At 40.4% G+C, this 17,829-nt stretch overlaps 1 protein-coding gene across 6 annotated transcripts in view; it reads left to right on the top strand.

Annotated features, from left to right (window-relative positions):
• APLF (aprataxin and PNKP like factor) overlaps positions 1 to 17,829 on the top strand; it is an 87,875-nt gene that overhangs the window by 21,793 nt on the left and 48,253 nt on the right. For all 6 annotated transcript variants that reach the window (XM_037896015.2, XM_037896016.2, XM_043543920.1 and 3 more), the window contains 4 exons: positions 803 to 995; positions 2,636 to 2,762; positions 4,712 to 4,899; positions 11,829 to 12,211. In XM_037896015.2, the coding sequence (XP_037751943.1) occupies positions 803 to 995; positions 2,636 to 2,762; positions 4,712 to 4,899; positions 11,829 to 12,211 (891 nt within the window). The remainder of the gene's footprint in view (positions 1 to 802; positions 996 to 2,635; positions 2,763 to 4,711; positions 4,900 to 11,828; positions 12,212 to 17,829) is intronic.

Raw genomic sequence — 17,829 nt, 5'->3', positions numbered from 1 at the left:
GTAGAAATTAAACCTATGCGCAAATACCATGCTGAATTAGGCCCCAAATGAAGAAGTGCATTTAATCTATTATATATAGTCTTGTTTACTATTTCTGATTTATAAAGCAACAACAATCTGTACTCTCTACTTTGAAATAAGCTAGTAGGAGAGAATGAAAAATGAGCTACTGCTACAGGGAATGAAAAATGAATGTTTGTTTGAGATATGAGAGCTGGGAATGAAAGTTGGCTTTTCTGTCTGTTCTATTTTAGGATTTTATGCTGCTGATTACTTCTGTAATATTTGTATCTTTTAGAATTTGAATAACACACTTCAAAACCTGTGTTCATTTTATGGTAAAAATTATCATTTTCAATAACGCAGTAATAGTATTGTAAATTAACAGCTCCTACAGTTAAATGAAGGCAGAAACCAGTTTATTTTTTGGTCAGTAATGCAAATCTAGTTTCACCTTGTCATATTGGCGTTTTGTATGGTCTTGGATCGTAAGTTGTGCTGACTGATGATTTGTTGCTTTTAGGCAACCATGTAGTTTGTTGCCTAGACATATCATAGTAAAAAATTGCCAACAGACTTAAGAGAACGTTATTCTAGCACCATTAATATGTATGGTAGATGCAATACAGTAGAGGTTTTTTGTTGGTCTCTTAATATCTGAAACTGAGGTTTGCTTCTATGTTATGACATTTGAGTGGAAATAGACATTTAGAATACAAATAAACTTGTGTTCAGTTCAAATAGATAAAGGAAGTTTTTGAAATATTTTTTCCACTAAAAGATGCATTTTAATATACTATAGGAAAAATAGCAAGATTGCTGCAGATGAAACAGCAAATAAATCCTCTTCAAGTGGTCATCCTATCAAGATGTCTTGTGATCCATCTTTAGTAGAATTAACATCATGTTCCAATAATAACATGCAAGTGAAAGTACATTCTCTATTGGAAAGGACAGCAGAAATTCCAAAAAATGAGACTTCTTCCAAGAGTTTGGTGGGTGTTAATATCTGATTAAATATTGCAGCATGTCTGTATTTTTGGAAGGGTGGTCTGAAAATCGGGTAAAATGAAAATTGTTTTTGTTCTTGTCTCTATACCTTTTTAAAACCCATCATGGGGGAGTAGGTTCTTTGACAAATCAAGAGGCTGTTTGAGAATACATTATCTTGATTTTATGTACTATAATAGAATTTCCAAAATATTTTTGCTTATCACAAAAGCCTTAAGCTGACATGCCTGAACTTTTCCTTATACCTTATAAACAGGTGCAAAGCAGTAAAAGATTTCTTCAGAACAAAGAATGGCTTTGTTAGTGAGTGATATCAGAAATAAAATTTGTATTTTGTGGGAGAAACAAGTGTGGAGTTCTGCTTATGTCCTTACAAATCCTGTTGCGTTCCAAAGCACCGTGATATACTGAAAAAAAGGGTAAGGTCAGGACTCTGACTGTGAAACAGGGACGTGCCCCAAAAGCCATTGCCTAGGGGAACGTACAACACAACACAGTGCTTGTACCCTGCTGAAAAGCCTCTGAAGTTCACATGTATCTAGAACTGTCGACACACTGTTCTGGGGCTAGGTCAGGGAATAAGATCCACATGTATTGTTCACGCAGCTTCTTCCAGTTGGTTACAGCTCTGGAGCTGTGTGTTCAGGGTCAGACAGAATACAGAAAAAAGGTTCATATTACCCTGCTTTTGTAGTGTTAATGTTTCCTTATGTTTGTGGTAAAGAGGCTTAGAGCCAAAGTTTGCAAACAGAACCGAATTTTCAAAACTCTAATGTCTTGTTATCTTACTCTGGCAGAGTAAAAATGGCTTTCAGATAGAGTAATTATTGAGATGCCAATTTTATTTTATTTTTACTACTGTTGCTTTTCTAATGGAGAAAGCAATATAATGCAAAGACAGATGCAGGACAATTGCTCTTTGATAACATACTATAGCTTATATTTTTCTTTATAAGTACAATTGAAATGCCAGCCTTCATCATACTTACGAGACTTCCAAAATATATTTTATCCCTTCTTAAAAGCAGAGGTTGTCCTGGTTTAAAACTGACTATACCAGTCAATGATCATGTCACAAACAGAGTTTGTATGTTTTTCTTGTTTCTCTAGCCCAGTTCTGGAGTCTTTGTTTCTGAGCATAACTTAACTGGGAGTGAAATAGCCACTTGAGAAATGTTGAACTTTTTTGCATCTCCCATTCTGTATAGTAATTCAGTGTTCCTTACTCTCGCTGTCTCCAGGCTTTCTGATGCTTCAGTGGCCACAAACCCTGTGGCATCAGTGGCAAGGTATCAGTGAGATCTTTTATGAACCTTTTGGTCTGTAAATGAACATAGGCTTTCTTCTGAGTGTTAAGGAGGTCTTAACTGTGGGAGTAAAGAGAGGCTTCTTTAAATACTGATTGGCAGAGAGAGTAGGAGGTGCCAAAATGTTCAGCATTATGACTGGCTTTTGCTTCCGTTAAGCTGTACCTACAAGAAAACCAGGTCTGTTTAGGCTTTTATGAAGACAAAGCTGCTTACAAATGTCTTTTGAACAAAGTCTTTTTTTCATAGTTTCTGTATCCTAAAACTAGGAAAAAAAAAAAAAGTACTGTGGTACTAATCAACAAACATTATTTCAGTTTTTTTCTGCTAGTTGTTATGAAAGTGAGGAGCTAAAACCTGTCTGGAGGAAAAGAATGCTTCCATCTTGGATGTTGCAAGGAGACCTCGTGGTTCAAAGTCTTTCAACTCCAGTCACTAAAAGAGGTAAGTTAGTAATGCAATACAAAGTACTTATGACAATATGCATATTCTCTGCTTTAATCTCTTCTGACCATTGATATGGTAAAGTGCAGGTATAAACTGATTATTTTTCCCCCATGGAATCCTCTTTACATTCATCTTTATAGTTTGACAGATGGCTGAACATATTCGCTTCTGTTGCTTCTTTTGTCTCACGTTATCGTCTCTGGTGTTTGCAGCATGCGTCCAAAGAGAGGGTGAGTGAGCTAACAATAAGCTGATGTTTTAGCACTTTTATTTTGACCTGTAAGCCTGACACAGAGGGCACATTTGCCTTCCCAAAAGCTTTTTGACAGTTTTTCTTTTACATGTTTGGTTTTGTTAATTCTTTTTCTTGATAGATTACACCTTGATGACAGGTTTACCTATATAACAATACTGGTCAGTTTTATAGTGCCTGTAATTCCAAAAAAACATGTCTTGAAGTTTTTTTTTCCTAATTTCAACAGCATCAGCAATACTTCAGCAATCTTTCTGCAATTTGTCCAAGGCTATGGAAATAGGTGTCAGGGTATTTAGCATATCTTCTACATTTGTCTTTAGTTTGTTGTTGACTACTTTTATCATTCTCTAGTATAGAAAGACAAGGTGGGCAAAGTAATGTCTTTTAATGAACCAACTTCTGAGCTACACACCTTGTCTCCCTTGTAACCTGGGACCAACACAGTTACAACAACTCTGCAATTTACCAGTATAGTAAGACATGGTAGGCAGCCCAAAAGAATGGTGCAAAAATGAGTTCGCTAACCAGTTCTTCCAGATTATTCAGACAAGTCTGCAGCATCATCTTCAAAGTCATTGCCTTCCGAGAAGCATTTTTCATAATATTTCATTCTGAGAACCAGACCTTGCATCTTTTTGCTGCACTGTTTATATTTGGCACATGTTCCTTTTTTTAACCCAGAGGTACAGGGATTTCTTGAAGATATTCCCTGTTTTATGACTTGCAGCCAGTGCTGTTTTTTTCCTCCAGTTCCCAGATGTTGAAATCAACACTAGAGGCTGCACTCTGAAGAATGTTGTCCCTTTTTCCCACCGTGTCCTTTGCACTGACACCAGCATTGCTTCTTTCTGGTTGCACACGTTGCTCCGTCTCTTTTGTTACATAAGTCCCCTGTTTGTATCTCTGTCTGTGTACACATGCAAGGAGCTACAGCAAAGCCATTAATTTGAAGTGCCTTGAAGCAAGGGCTGGTAATTAGTGGGCAGATCACTGTTTTCCCACAAGCTAGAGAGTAAGTTTTCATGGTGGGTGGAGTCATAAATATTCAGAATTTGAGAACTGAGCCAAGCAGAGCTAAGACAGGGAGAAGAGTTTGTCTCATCTGCAAATCAGATCAGTATGCTCTCTATTCCTACATCCAGGTCATTAATAAACAACACCAAACCCTAAACAGATCCCTGTAGAGCCCCACTTGGGACCTCCCTCCAACCTGACATCATTCCATTCTTTGTTTGTGGTTGTTTAATCAATTATGTATCCACTTAATGGTGGTTCAGCTAAGCCTGCATTTCTCCTGCCTACTTATCAGAATGTCACGTGGGACTATGTCAAAGCCTCGCTGAAGTCCTGGTATATTATGTCCACTGCATTTCCCCCTATCCTTTCTATCAAAGAAGGAAATCAAGCTGTTTTGGTATGATTTGTTCTTAGTAAATCCATGGTGGCTGCTAGTGATTACCCTTTCATCCTCCAGGTATTTTCAAATTTAATGTTTTATACCTTGCTCTAGTAGCTTCCCAGATATCGAAGTCAGGCTGATTGGTCTATAGTTTCCTGGCTCCTTTTCCCTCCTTTTTAAAGATGGGCACTACATTAGCCTTTCTCCAGTCTTCTAGGACCTCTCGTGAGGTCTTGAAGGTTGCATTCAAGGTTGAATCCCATAAATGTCCTCCTTTTCTTTTTCTTTAAGGTGGTGGAGTAACAAAAGGCAAAGGGAGAGGAAAAAACGATATGGAACCATCAAAGTCAAGAGCAAATGTGCAAGGGAGAAAACGGTTAGCTTGTGAAGAGCGTTTAGGGGATTTCAAAGAGATGGGACAGGATCAGGGAAAAAAGAGCAAAACTACTGAAGAGGAAGCCACTGGCCCCCCATCACGGGTAATGTTTTTTGTATGTTGCTGAGTCCCATTATTTCAATATTATTGAAGTGCAGTTAGCAATGTTAGAGCTTTAAAACTGGTTCATCTCTTGCATTATAACTATCTTCAGCTTTTTATCTCGTGATAAAATGTTTATTCCAGATAAAACGTGCCTTACCAGTGTTGTACAAACTAGAAACAGGAATTATTATGTTTAAGGTAAAACAAGAAACCTAGGATATAAAGTACTGTTAAGATTCTTCTGTCAATAATCTGCCACCCCTAGTGCTAACTGTACTACCCGTATCCGTGTTTTGGGGTTCAAAAATTGAAATATACCATAGGATAATCTGAAGGCTTTTAAAAATTAGTGGTGATAATTTGGTAGTATTTTATGTTTTAATCACATTTACTAATGGCTGTTTTCCAACTTATGTTAGAAGGTAACAGATTTTGGCTTGATGGTTTAGTTTTAGAAAAGATGAAGAAACCTCCATGTCTTTATTTTCTGTAATTTTTCCTCTTATTGATAGTTATGTTTTTTCTGATACTTTTACCTTCTGTGAATTTGCTCAGGTTTTTGTGGTTTGTTTTGTTTTGTTTTTTGTCGGTAGCACCATTTACCAGTGTTGAAATTAGTGCAGGGAAGAGTGGAAGGGGATTTATTTTTAATAGCAGTGATTTATTGTAAGATATAGTTTTCTTGTCCTCATCTATGTTTTTGTGGCTTGTATGATCACCTGCTGAAATGTTATTTACCTCAGTCTGTAGTTCTAAGACTTCTTTATGGCTTCCCCTCCACTATCATAAACATTCCATAAATTTTCTCTGGTTCATAGAGGAGGCAGGATGTGAAGTTTTTGTTATAGGGTATCTTGGTTTTTAGATTTTAAAATGTGATTTTGGTGGAGATGCTGGTAGTGTGGGAAAGCTAGGTCAGGCAACTGGGCTTTACATTTTCTTTGGAAGGCACCCAGATTTGTGGTCATTCTGATCTCTTCCAGAAGTGAGTTCTACAGTTGTTGACTAGATGCCAAGAAAGCTATATGGATCTGAATCTTTGGGTTGCCAGTTCCATTGTTTCAGTGGAATTTATCTGTTGTGGGATGTCATGATCAGTGACTGGTCTCTAAGGTAACTTGGGCAAATTTAATAGGACTGCTTTAAAAATTAAGACAAAAATCTTGAATTTGACTTAGTGTTCAACAAGAAGCTAGTGAAGAGAACCGAGCATAGGGTGACATGCTCTTGGTTCAGTATTGCTGAGCGAGCAAGCTGCTGTGTTCTGAACCAATTGGAGCTCTTTTAAGGCTGTCAGTTCTATTTCTAGATCCAGAACGTTGAAGTAATCAAGACTAGAGGCTGCAAATGTATCGAACGCTATGGTTAATTTTTAATCCTGCAGATGGAAAGAGGCTTTTTTTTTTTTTTGCATTCATGACTTTTTTTGATAGATATCCAGAAGCAGTGAGGATTGCAGGAGATCATGAAGTCTATTGGACGGTCACAACAATCTTAGGGCAAACTCCATCAATGGAAGCTGATGATATTGAGGTGACAGGTTCTTCAGTGCTTCCTTCTGTCTGCCAACATCACTGTAATCTTTCCTTGATTCAGCTGATACATGGTGCTATCTAGTGTGATGGGAATATAAAGCTTGGTTTTGTCTGCAAGTTGCTAAATCTATAGAGGTGCTGTTTTGCAATCTCCACTAGCTGCTTTGCAAAGATGCTGAGCAGACTATAGCAGAGGCTGGATTCTTTGCTATTCCCCAGGAAGGGCTCTGGAAATTGAGAAGCAGGTGACTGTTTGGATGCAATCTTATTGAAGCCATCTTAGTTCAATCCTATAAACCTCATCTGTGAGGCAGAGCAGCATTATTTCATGGACAGCTACATTAAGTGGTGTGGGTAGCTGCAGAAATCGGAGGATTTCATAACTTATGTTGGAGAAAAGGTGGCAATTTTTGCTTTTTCCATGGCTAACTCATAGATTTGCAAGAATTCCTTGTGCTTGAGTGTCTGCCTGTGCTGTTGCCTTCAGTGCTTGAGTTTTCTTCTTTCCTTCTCCTTCTGTCTCAGGTTATCTGAGACCCATGGTGATCTGGGAGACAGGGGAATAGACACCTGTTTTAGCCTCAGTGGCTGTGTTTAATGCATGGGCAGTGTCATCTATTTCATGTCTTTTTTTGTGGGATGGAATTTCCTAAAAAGGTGTTTTGAGATTAGACTAAATCATGACCTTTTGTGAGCAGGCCATTTTAGTAGGTTCTTGTTGCTTGGGTGGGGGGAACTTTCTGATCTCAGTCCAAAGCAGGTGCCTGTTGGTCAATAAGTTTTTCCTACCTTATCTGTAGCCATGTCCTAGGCAAACACTAGCTCATGTGTGAGCTGTTTTTTTTTTTTTTCACTACTACTACTTGGGTGACAAGCTGAGAAGTAAAATGATGAGTTAACAAATGCTGGTGAAAGAACTTTTGTTTTCTGGCAGCAGAAGTCATCATTTTATTGTCAATATAGTGGCTGTTTGAGTTTTCATAAACACAGAGCGTGACATACAGTATGTGCCTTAGTTTTGTTTTGCTACACAGAGGAAAGAAGAATTCACATTGCAACTTCTGCAAAACGTTGTCACCATTTTCTTTCTTGCTGCTAGGATTGTAAACATAATTACTGGCAACTAATTATGAAAAAGCCACATTTTGTGATAAGATAATGAGGCTTTCCCTGAAAAATGTTTGCCTTTGAACGTCTATTTAAAAAAAAATCTTAAAAAGAAAGTCTTCTACCAGTCACTTGATTTGATTTTAATGGTTTAAAGATCTTTCTTACATCAAAAATTAACATGTGAATTTATCATTATGGGCATGTCAGAGATTTTTTTTAACTATGCATTTTCAGCCATTAAACTATATTGTGATCAGATTACACAGCGAAGACGGTCCACATTATTTTACCTTTAATGTGTTTACCTTGGAATAAGCTCATCATGAACAGCTTAAACCTTATGGATTGTTTCTTGTCTCTTGATGTAAAAATATTCAGTTTGCCAGACTTAGTATTTCAAATGTGGACTTAGAAGTGTTAACAACACTGGAGAGAGAAAGATTGCATGGAGCATTCCTTATAAGGGCCACCCGGCTTTGTGAAAAAGTTAATTCCTTAGTGCTGTTGGAGAATTAGAACAGAAAGTCCCTTCTCTTTAAATAGAGAGTAAATGGCGGAGAATGTACTGTCAAAGTACAACCCCTGCATTAGGCAGAAAAGACATGGCTTATACTCTCCCAGCACTTGAAAAATTAACCATGCACCTACTAGTTGGAGAATGAAGCCTATTATCCACACAGAACCCATCCTTGAAAGTGAAATTTCACTCTGTTACAGTAAGTTTGGAAATTATTTGTACGTACCTTGAGATCTGTATTTATGTAACAATTTGAAAAAAGCCTTTCAATATTAATTTAAAATGTTCAATATTCATGAAACCCTATCAATATTAACTTAAAATATTACATTTTACAACACAAAGCTAGGGCTGCCAACTTTGGTTGGATGAATTCCTGGAGGTTTCATCACATGACATAATCTTCAATTAAAGATTAATTTTTAATTCCTGGAGACTCAAGGACAATCCTGGAGGGTTGACAACCCTACTTAAAGCATGCATCGGACTTCACAGGCATGAGACAAAATCCCCAAGGAGCTTATAATGTAACAGCCCGCTCCTATAGATGTTTACTGCAGAGCACAGTGCTTAACATGATAAGCTTCCCTATTGAGTAGTGTACCCTAAAAGTACACTTTCCTCATGACAAATGATATAGCGAATGAGTTATAGGGTTGATAATGGAACTCTGGTTGCAGCTCTAAATATGAAGCTGTACTGAGTGTTCCATATTCAAAGTAGCTTTAAATTATCTTTAACTCAAACACAACGTAACCAGTTTTCTTTAGACTTTGCAGAAAAAAATTAGCTGGTTGAATGCCATTCTGCAATTAATTCATTGTTTCAAACATGGAAACACTAATTACTAGATGAGCCATAAAACCCTAGTGCTTCAGCCTCAGAACATTTTTCCACTATTACCATACTTAGCTAAGGGAAAAAAATCTCATATAGGGTTGAAGTATAGAAGTACCTCTTTGATTCACTCTAAGCTGCAGCCAGCCAACAGAAAGTGCGTGTTTGACCTGATTGCCATGACCATCACAAGTAATAAAACGGTTGTCTATAACTTTACTTGATTGCTCTTTTCTTCAGTGAGACTACTGTGCTTGGCAGTAAGTGTTTGTAGCTTAATTAGACATAATATAGACAAAGGAATGGATAAAGGGTTGCTGTGGGGGAAAATATCATACAAGATAGAGGGGGATGTTAGTTGGGCCATTCAGTCAATCTCCCTGCAAATGCAGGATTATTACCTAGCGCACTTTTTGTGTTTTGTGCAGTCTAGTTTTAAGTCTCAGACAATGAGGGTGGTCAATAGGTGGACTGTGGGCTAGATCCAGACTACCAGATGCTTTTGAACAGACAGCAAAATCTTTTTATTTACTTATTATTATCATTGTTGTTTTTGTATTTTTTCTGGAGTCTGATCTTGACTATACCTTGACCAAGAAATTTGGACCTTGACAAAAAATAATTGACTACCCCTGTTTTAACTGCTCCTCTTGTGAGACTGTACAGCAGGGGTGGGCAAAATACGGCCCATTTAACATTTCTGTCCAGCTCGCAATGACTAACATTTTTATCCTCGCGGTGCAGCAGGGCACTCAGCAGGCTGCCTGCATGCCATGGCCCCATGCTGATCCTGGAAGCGGCCGGCTGCTCCTGGCATGTCTCTGCATGCCCCTGGTCGGGGGAGGGGAGGCAGCTCCGCGCGCTGTCCCCACCCCCAGCACCGTCCTCAAAGCTCCCATGGGCCGGAAACCGGCCCATGGGAGCTGCAGGGGCGGTGCTTGCAGGCACGGGCAGCGCACAGAGACCTGCTGCCCCCCTCCCCACAAAGGGGCGTGCAGAGACGTTGCAGCAGCAGGCTGCTTCTGGGACCGATGTGGGGCCACAGCATGCAGGCAACCTGCCTGAGCCCTGCTGCGCTGCCGGCTGGGAGCTGCCTGTGGTAAGCGCCTGCCAGCCAGAGCCTTCACCTCGCACCCCCTCCTGCACCCTAACCCCCTGCCCCAGGTCAGAACCCCCTCCTAAACCCAAACTCCCTCCCAGACCCCGCACCCTCTCCTGCACCCTCAGTTTTTGCGCGAATTATTTTATTAGGTGGCACTGCAGTGGAGGGGTAGGATTTAAAAATTTCATTAATTTAGTAGAAATGTGCAGCCCGTGATGACTTACCAAAATTCATGGAGTGGCCCCCTTGTGAAAACTATTGCCCACCCCTGCTATACAGTATATCTAATTGTCAGGAAGTCTTACTTGATATTGAATAAATTTTATCCCACTAGTCATATCAGTGTTTATTTTTGACATTCATTTGGTTAGTTCCAGATTTTTAAAGGAACGTGTGCGCGCACACAAAAAAAGAGTCCAAGCTGCTGAATCAGAGAAATACCACAAACTTCTCAAAATCATATTACTATGAACTGAAATAAATGTACTGGAGGAGAGCCTTTCTACAATTAACACTGTAGACCTCATAACAGTTTTGTAGTATATTAAAGCAGTATGTAATGTGTATATACAGTCTGTAGCATTTGTGTTTCTAGATTAGAGCTGCGTGAATAACTGGTTTTTCATTCACTGGCAGTTCCAAAAAATTGTGGAAAACTTCATATTGGGTGAACCCAAACCTGAAATTTTCTTGAATTTTTGTTAAATCAAAAAGTCAGAAAAAAATAGTTTGGGGTTGAGTGAAACCTTTTATTTGAAACTTTTTGTTTGCTTCAGGTATTTTTAATGCTTTTTCAGTAGTGCAAAGGAAATTTTGGAAATGAGCTAGAATGACAAGGGGATTTAGGTGCCATTCACAAAACTGAGGAAGTGCCTGTGTCCCCCATTTGTACTTAACAGTCAAATTGCTAGGGTGCTCACCTGCGATGTGGGAGACCCAGATTTGAATCCACACTCTAAAGCAGGGACTGAACGCAGGTGTCTCCCTTTTAGGTTAGTGTCCTAACTACCAGGCTTTAGTGTCTATCTCTCTCTGTCTTTGTGTATCTCTCTCATCCAGTGAACATGGGAGGGGGGTGATCTGAGTTAAAGTCCCTGTTCCAGAGCAGGGATTCAGATCCGGGTTTTCGGCATCCTATGTGAGGGCTCTAATCACAGGGCTATTGGTTTTGTGAATGTTGCCTACATCCCCTTCTGAATCTAGCCCAAGAAATCAAAAAGTTTAATTTTGGAAATGTTGAAAAAAATAGTTTCAGCATTTCTAATTTTTTTCCACCTGAAACAAATTGACAAAATCTACATGAATTTGCAAATGGTTTTGATTTGACCTGAATCTGCATTTTGGACTGAAGGAAGTTTCAGCCAAAAATTTTGCCCAGCTCTAGTCCCAGATAGTAAATAGGGGAGCACATGCCTTATAGAAAGGATCTTACACAAGTTATTGAGATAGAGGCTATACTATGTATGTATATATGTATGTATTTATAACTGAGAGAGACCTCACAAAATTAAAAGGAAGAATTTGTTAGCCAAAGGTTCCAGCTCTGACCACAATAGTTTTGACAAACTCTAATCTGTTTCTTGATAGAGTCCTGAACTCAAGCTTCTGATTTAAATTTTATTATAAACACAGAAAAGATTTGTTTTAAAAATTGTACTTGATTGTATCATCTCCTCTGTAGGAACATATGTCCTGAATGTTTATGATGGCAGAATCTGAAACCTGCTTACATTCAGAAGTACATTATTCCATGAGTGGTCCATAGAACTATTTGCACAGTAAGGCACTCTAAAGATTGTTGTGATCTTTTATTTTCTATTTCACAGGATGCATCGGGAATACCTCTTAGCAGGAATGATGATAAGACTGTGTCACAAAAGATTGAAAGTTCTGTGGAGAAAAGTGATTGTCAGCTCCACAGCAAGAGGCCTGACCACAGGCTAGATGCAAAAAGCCAGCTCTCCACTGACACAAATAAAATGAATGAAAGGGAAAACAAATACGAGGTAATCCATTCTGCAAGCCAACAGACTCACCAGGACAAGCCATCCCACTCTCATGTTTCCCTAGCTGACACTCAAGAGCTTGATTTAAATCAGGATCCTGAAGCTGAAGATTTTAACTCAGCCAGAAGCACAGATGCTCTACAGAGTTCTAAACAAACCAAGCAGAAGAGAACACCCTGCATGTATGGGACAGGTTGCTACAGGTAAAGTGGAATTGTAATTAAGCTAGATTCAAATTACGCTAGCAAGTCACTACTTACCCCAAATGGGAGATAATGGTCAATTCATTAGTCTCCTTTTTAAAAATATTGTAAGGAAAGGATTAGAAAAGATCAAATAGAGTAGCAATCTTTTTAGAAGCATAAAAAGAGATATTCTGGAAATGTTACTGACCAGTCAATATAACCTCAGCAGGGGGCAAAATAGTTCAGCAAATTAGAAACCACAGTTCAATAAGCAATAGAACAACTTGCACCAGGCAGTTGCAAGTACAGTAGAGAAAAGAAATTGAATTGGAGAGAATGGCCGACGTGTGTGTATTTTATTAACAGACAAAGATTTTATTAGAAATTGTAATTTTATGTATGTGCATTTGTTGAAGCAATTGCATGTTCTATCTTCTCCCAACAGTTAATTCTTCTTCAAGTAGTGTCCCGATGGGTACTCCACTCTAGGTGCACTTTTGCACCCTGCACATTTGATCAGAGATTTCTCATAGCAGTGTCTGTTCGGCCTGTGCAGGTGCCATTGTTATATAGCCCTGCGCAGGGAAACTGCCCTCAGTTGCTTCCCAGCTGCCTCGGCCCAAGATGGATCTCTGGCAGTTGTCCCCATTGAGATTACCTCAACTGTGTCCCAGTTTTTATTCTAGTTCGTAGCATCCGTGTAATTAGTTAGTAAGTAGTAGCCCCTTTCATTTCCTAGTTTAAAAAAAAAAATTTTTTTTCCCATATATATTATATAGATATTACTTAGTAGGTGGTTCTTGTTCACTGGGAGGTTATCATACGCCTATGTTTCAGATGTTGATTTGTCATGCTAAGAAGCAGTCCTGGTAACCAGCAGGCACTCCTGGTGCATCTGTTGTCTCGGGGAATTACACGTTGCCCAGAAGTGTAACTTCTGTCTGTTGTTAGAATCTAGAGCCAGAAATAACAGGGAGATCAAACTTCCCCTCCACATGATGAAGAGCTCTCTGTGCCCAGCTTTTGACCCAGGTCAAGGGTCCCCTCTCCCCATCCTTCTGGGTATATTGGTCTCCGAGCAAGTCTGCTGCCTCCACTGTCTCTGAGCCACACTCCTCAAGGGCATCTAAGAGGAAGACCCAAGGCTCGTCTCATAAATCTTCCAAAAACCATGCTCAGAGTTCTCCAGGTCAGGAATCTACCTCAAAAAAGCCATTGTCGTTAGTACTGAGGTAGCTGAAGACACCATCTGCTCTCCAGTCCAGTACCCATGAGGCTGCTGGTTCCTCAGGTATCGAGGGCACTGCTAGACCAAAAACCAGCAAAACCTCAGGCCTGGAAAGATCATCAGTACTGTCAGCAAACCAGGAAAGATCATCAGTAGTGTCAGCAGACTGAGGTGGCAAGAAGAGCTCTTCCTCTCCTGCCTCGGTACTGAGGAAGCCTGCTCGAGTTCCTACTGCACTTCCCTTGGAGGGACCGAGACTCACGGTACTTTCAGCTCCTTTTGCCACTATTACCTTGGTGCAGACCACAGACTCGGTACAGCAGGAGCTTTTGTTTTCCCAGGGACCTGACTGTATCTGAGATGCCCAAATCTCTGCTGTTCAGCTCTGGCATATTTTCAATACCAAGATCACCGGAAATTCACCTGGTATCGATAGTTTCATCTCATTTCTCTGGGTGCTCCATCATTCTCTAGTGAGTTTAAGGAACAGGATTCTGATGAAGACCTTGTCTCAGTTTCCCAAATACTGGTCCAGGGCTCTCCTCCTCACCCTTATAGAGGCCCCTTTCCAGAAGTCTCTGAGCCTATGACCACTCATGGCCCAAGATCGCAGCCACCATCTCACTGGTTTGAACACCCATGGGTGCCCCCTCCTATAACACCTTCTTGGCCATACTGGGATCCTTGGTTAGCCTATTGCCAGAAATTTTCTAGGACTTCAGGCACAGCCCATCACAGAGAGAGGCAGCCTTCATTGCCTACCCTCTCTAGGAGTCCTGATCCTGAAGAAGAAACCTCTGAGAAGCTGAGCCCATGAAGAGGTCTCTCCTCCAGCCAACATCTCCTGATGAAGCAGTTTTGCCTCCTCCTCCATCCTTGGTCGATGATTTTAAGCAGTTTTAGGATCTGGTCAAGAGAATTGCTGACTCTCTCTGCAGATATCTCTCAAGGAAGTTTGCCTCCTCATAAGCTGCTTGACATCCTTCAGAAAGCCTCATCTGCCTGCATAGCCTTAACTGTCAACGAGGCCCTTCTGGACCCCGCAAAGATCATTCAACACATCTGAGCTTCTATTCCACCTACATGCAAAAGAGTGGATAAGAAATACTACGTTCCAGCAAAGGACTGAGTTTTTATTTTCTCATCACTTTTTTAATTCTTTGGTGGTTAACGTAGTTAACAAATGTGAAAGGCAGCATCATGCTAAATCCACACCCCATGACAAAGATCGTAAGCGTCTAGAACTACTTGGTAGAAAATCTTATTTGTCAGCCTCCTTACAATTTAGAATTGTGAACTACAAGGTGTTAATGGTGAAATATAAATATATAAACTTCACCAAACTGAACTCTTTTGTGGACCACCTACTGGCGGAGCATGGAAAGCAATTCAAGGCAATTATTGGGTAAGGCCAACTGCTTGACAGAAAATCACTACAAGCAGCTCTCTTGATGCTGTTGATATTGCCACCTGTTTGATTTCTACAGTGGCAGTTCTGAGAAGGGCTTCCTGGCTCCAGCTCTCCAGATTTCCTAAAGAGGTCCTTAATACAGTGGAAGGGCCTCCCTTTTGATGGGTCTAAACTGTCTGCAGATAGCACAGATGATTCTCTGTGCATGTTAAAGGACTCCAGGGCTACTTTGCATTCTCTTGGGATTTATACACCTGCCTACAAAAGAATGTTCAGCAATTCCCAGACAGCTGAGAGATCCCATACTGCCCAATTCCCAACCTCCCAGAGGTGGTATGAATCACATCAGAAGAGAGAGAAATTCCAGAGAAGGAAACCATCCACCTTTCAGCTTTGACCTCTCATCCTTTCATCTCCAAACAGTAATTTTGATGGGCTGGTCCAGGGTCTGAATTACTATCCTCATCCTTACCAGCTGTATCAATTCACCTGCCTTCCTCCCTTTGGCACCTGCTTTTACCACTTCAGGCAGGCTTGGAGTCTATCACTACAGATAAATGGGTTTTGGAGGTCATCTCCACAGGGTACATCATCCACTTTTTCACTCTTCCATCGACAACACCTCTTTTCCATCCCTCTTCAGGGACCCCTCTCACAAGAACTTGGTTCGTCAAGGCAGAGACTCTCTCCTACACTTGGGGGCTACAAAACAGTTCCCATGCAGCACAGAGGAAAGGGGATATGTTTCAGGTTCATTCTGGTAACAAAAAAGAATGGCCATTAGAGACCCACCACATATTCTATATTCCATAAACAAGAGCTGTGTCCTGCTCCAGAGGCAGTCTGGGTCACTGATCCCGGGGATATGCCTTTCACCTTCATTGGTTGTCGGATCTACTGAATGCATTCCCACCCATTCCTCAAATAGCCAAAGTTCTACTCAAAATAAAAAAGAACAAAGCCAGAGTCATCCTAATAGTTCTGACCTGTCCCAGACAAACATACTTTCCTTATCCGTTACAGCTGACCATTCACTCTCCAGGCCGCTCCTCATCTCCTCTACTGGGAAGATCCTTCGCCCCAGTCTCCTTGAGTGCTTTGTCTCAAAACATGGTTGGTCGATGGCTCTTGGGATTAGAGACAACCTGATCAGAGGAGGTAAAAAAGTACTGTTACCCAGCAGAAAACAGTCTACTCGCTACGCATACTTTCAAAAATGGACAAGATTTGTCTGTTGGTGTGACCTCAAATGTATTCCATTGATTACCTCATTGCTGCCAGCTATACTGGACTGTATCCTAACACTAAAAAGTTTGGGTCTATTGCTGAGCTCCATTAGAGTCCATCTGGCAGCATCATTGCTTTCCATTCTCAAATAGAGGGTTATTCCATTTTTGCCCACCCAACAACAGTGAAATCCTTCAGGGGGTTTGAAAATCTCTTTGGGACCTCAGTCTGGTTCTTAAATGCCTTACAAGACCACCATTTGAACCAATGGCTACTTGTTCACTCCTCCATTTATCAATGAAAACTGGATTGCTGACAGCCGTCATGTCGGCAAGCCCCCCTTTCACAGTATTTTTAAAGGACAAGGTCACATTGGTGTTCATGCCCCAGATTTTTACCTAAAGTCTCTGAGTTCCATATTAACCCACCCATTCACCTGCCAGTCTTCCTCCCTAAACCTCACCTAGATAAACAAGAGGCACTGTTGCACACTGTTACTGTCAGGCGAGCCCTAGCCTTCTATCTGGATAGGACTAAACCCTTCAGAAAGATTCCCTAATTGTTTCTCACTCACAGATATATCAAAAGGGTCTGCAGTCTCTAATCAAAGACTTTCCAGGTGGCTATCTGACTGGATTAGTTCAAGCACCTTCAGACATACAAACTTACTCTACAGAGTCCATTTCCACCTCTACGGCATTTCTCAAAAACCTGCCCATTATTGAAATATGTAAAGCTTCTATGTGGGCATATATTCATACGTTCGCGGAATACTACGCAATAACTTATGAGTGCTTCCAATACTGTGTTTGCTGTTCTTTTGTTGTACTTTTTTCCATGCTCTGCTCTACTCAGAAGCCCCCTTCACCTCAGAGGGAACTGCTCAGTAGTCACCTAAAGCGAAGCTCACATAGGGGGACACATCTTGAAGAACCACAGTTACTTCACAAATCTTTTCATACTTTGACATATTTTGTTTTGAATATAACTTGGTGTCTATTTGTCTGTAGCAAATAAAAATTAAAGGTTTTTATGTGTTAATTCTTGCTTAAAAAAATAAAATTGAGCAATGCGGAAGTTAGAAACTCTACACCATCCCTGGCTCCCCTTATATCTTCTGCAATACTGAGTCAAGAAGGACTTCAGGGTCTCTCCAAGACTTGTTCAGTCCTGCAAAGTGTATGAGCTGTGCAAAATGTTGGAATGCTGCCTATTATGAATGTCCTGAGAAGCTTTTATTAGCTTTACAGAGTGGTTCCTTTGGGCACCCTCTTCCTCTCCTTGCCCAACAGGATCCAGAGTTCCATGTGTTCCTTTATCCTCAGTGCCACCTACCTTACAGTGCCTTAAGAATTGCCCCATAGAGTTCCTTTTTGTCCTCTACTTCCCTTTGCCCTGCATAGACTATTACAATAGCAAAAGGCTTGTCCAGCCATGAGTATTGCTAAGTCAGACAATAAGGTTGATTTGTGTAAAGAAGTGTTTTTAAAACATTAGTTAATACTTTAGACTTTTGGAGATAGATAATAAGGTGATAAGTAACAGTCAGCATGGATTAGTCACGAACAAATTGTGTCAGACCAACCTGATAGCTTTCTTTGACAGGGTAACTTGTGGATTGGGGGAAGGGGTAGACGTAGTATATCTTGACTTTAGTAAGGCTTTTGATAACTGTCTCGCATGATCTTCTCATAAACAAACTAGGAAAATGCAACCTAGATGGAGCTACTATAAGGTGGGTGCAAAACTGGTTGAAAAACCATTCCCAGA

Source organism: Chelonia mydas, chromosome 3 (assembly GCF_015237465.2).
Source record: "Chelonia mydas isolate rCheMyd1 chromosome 3, rCheMyd1.pri.v2, whole genome shotgun sequence".
NCBI lineage: Eukaryota > Metazoa > Chordata > Testudines > Cheloniidae > Chelonia > Chelonia mydas.
Note: the sequence above shows the minus strand (reverse complement) of the source record. Positions and strands in the feature narration are given on the sequence as shown.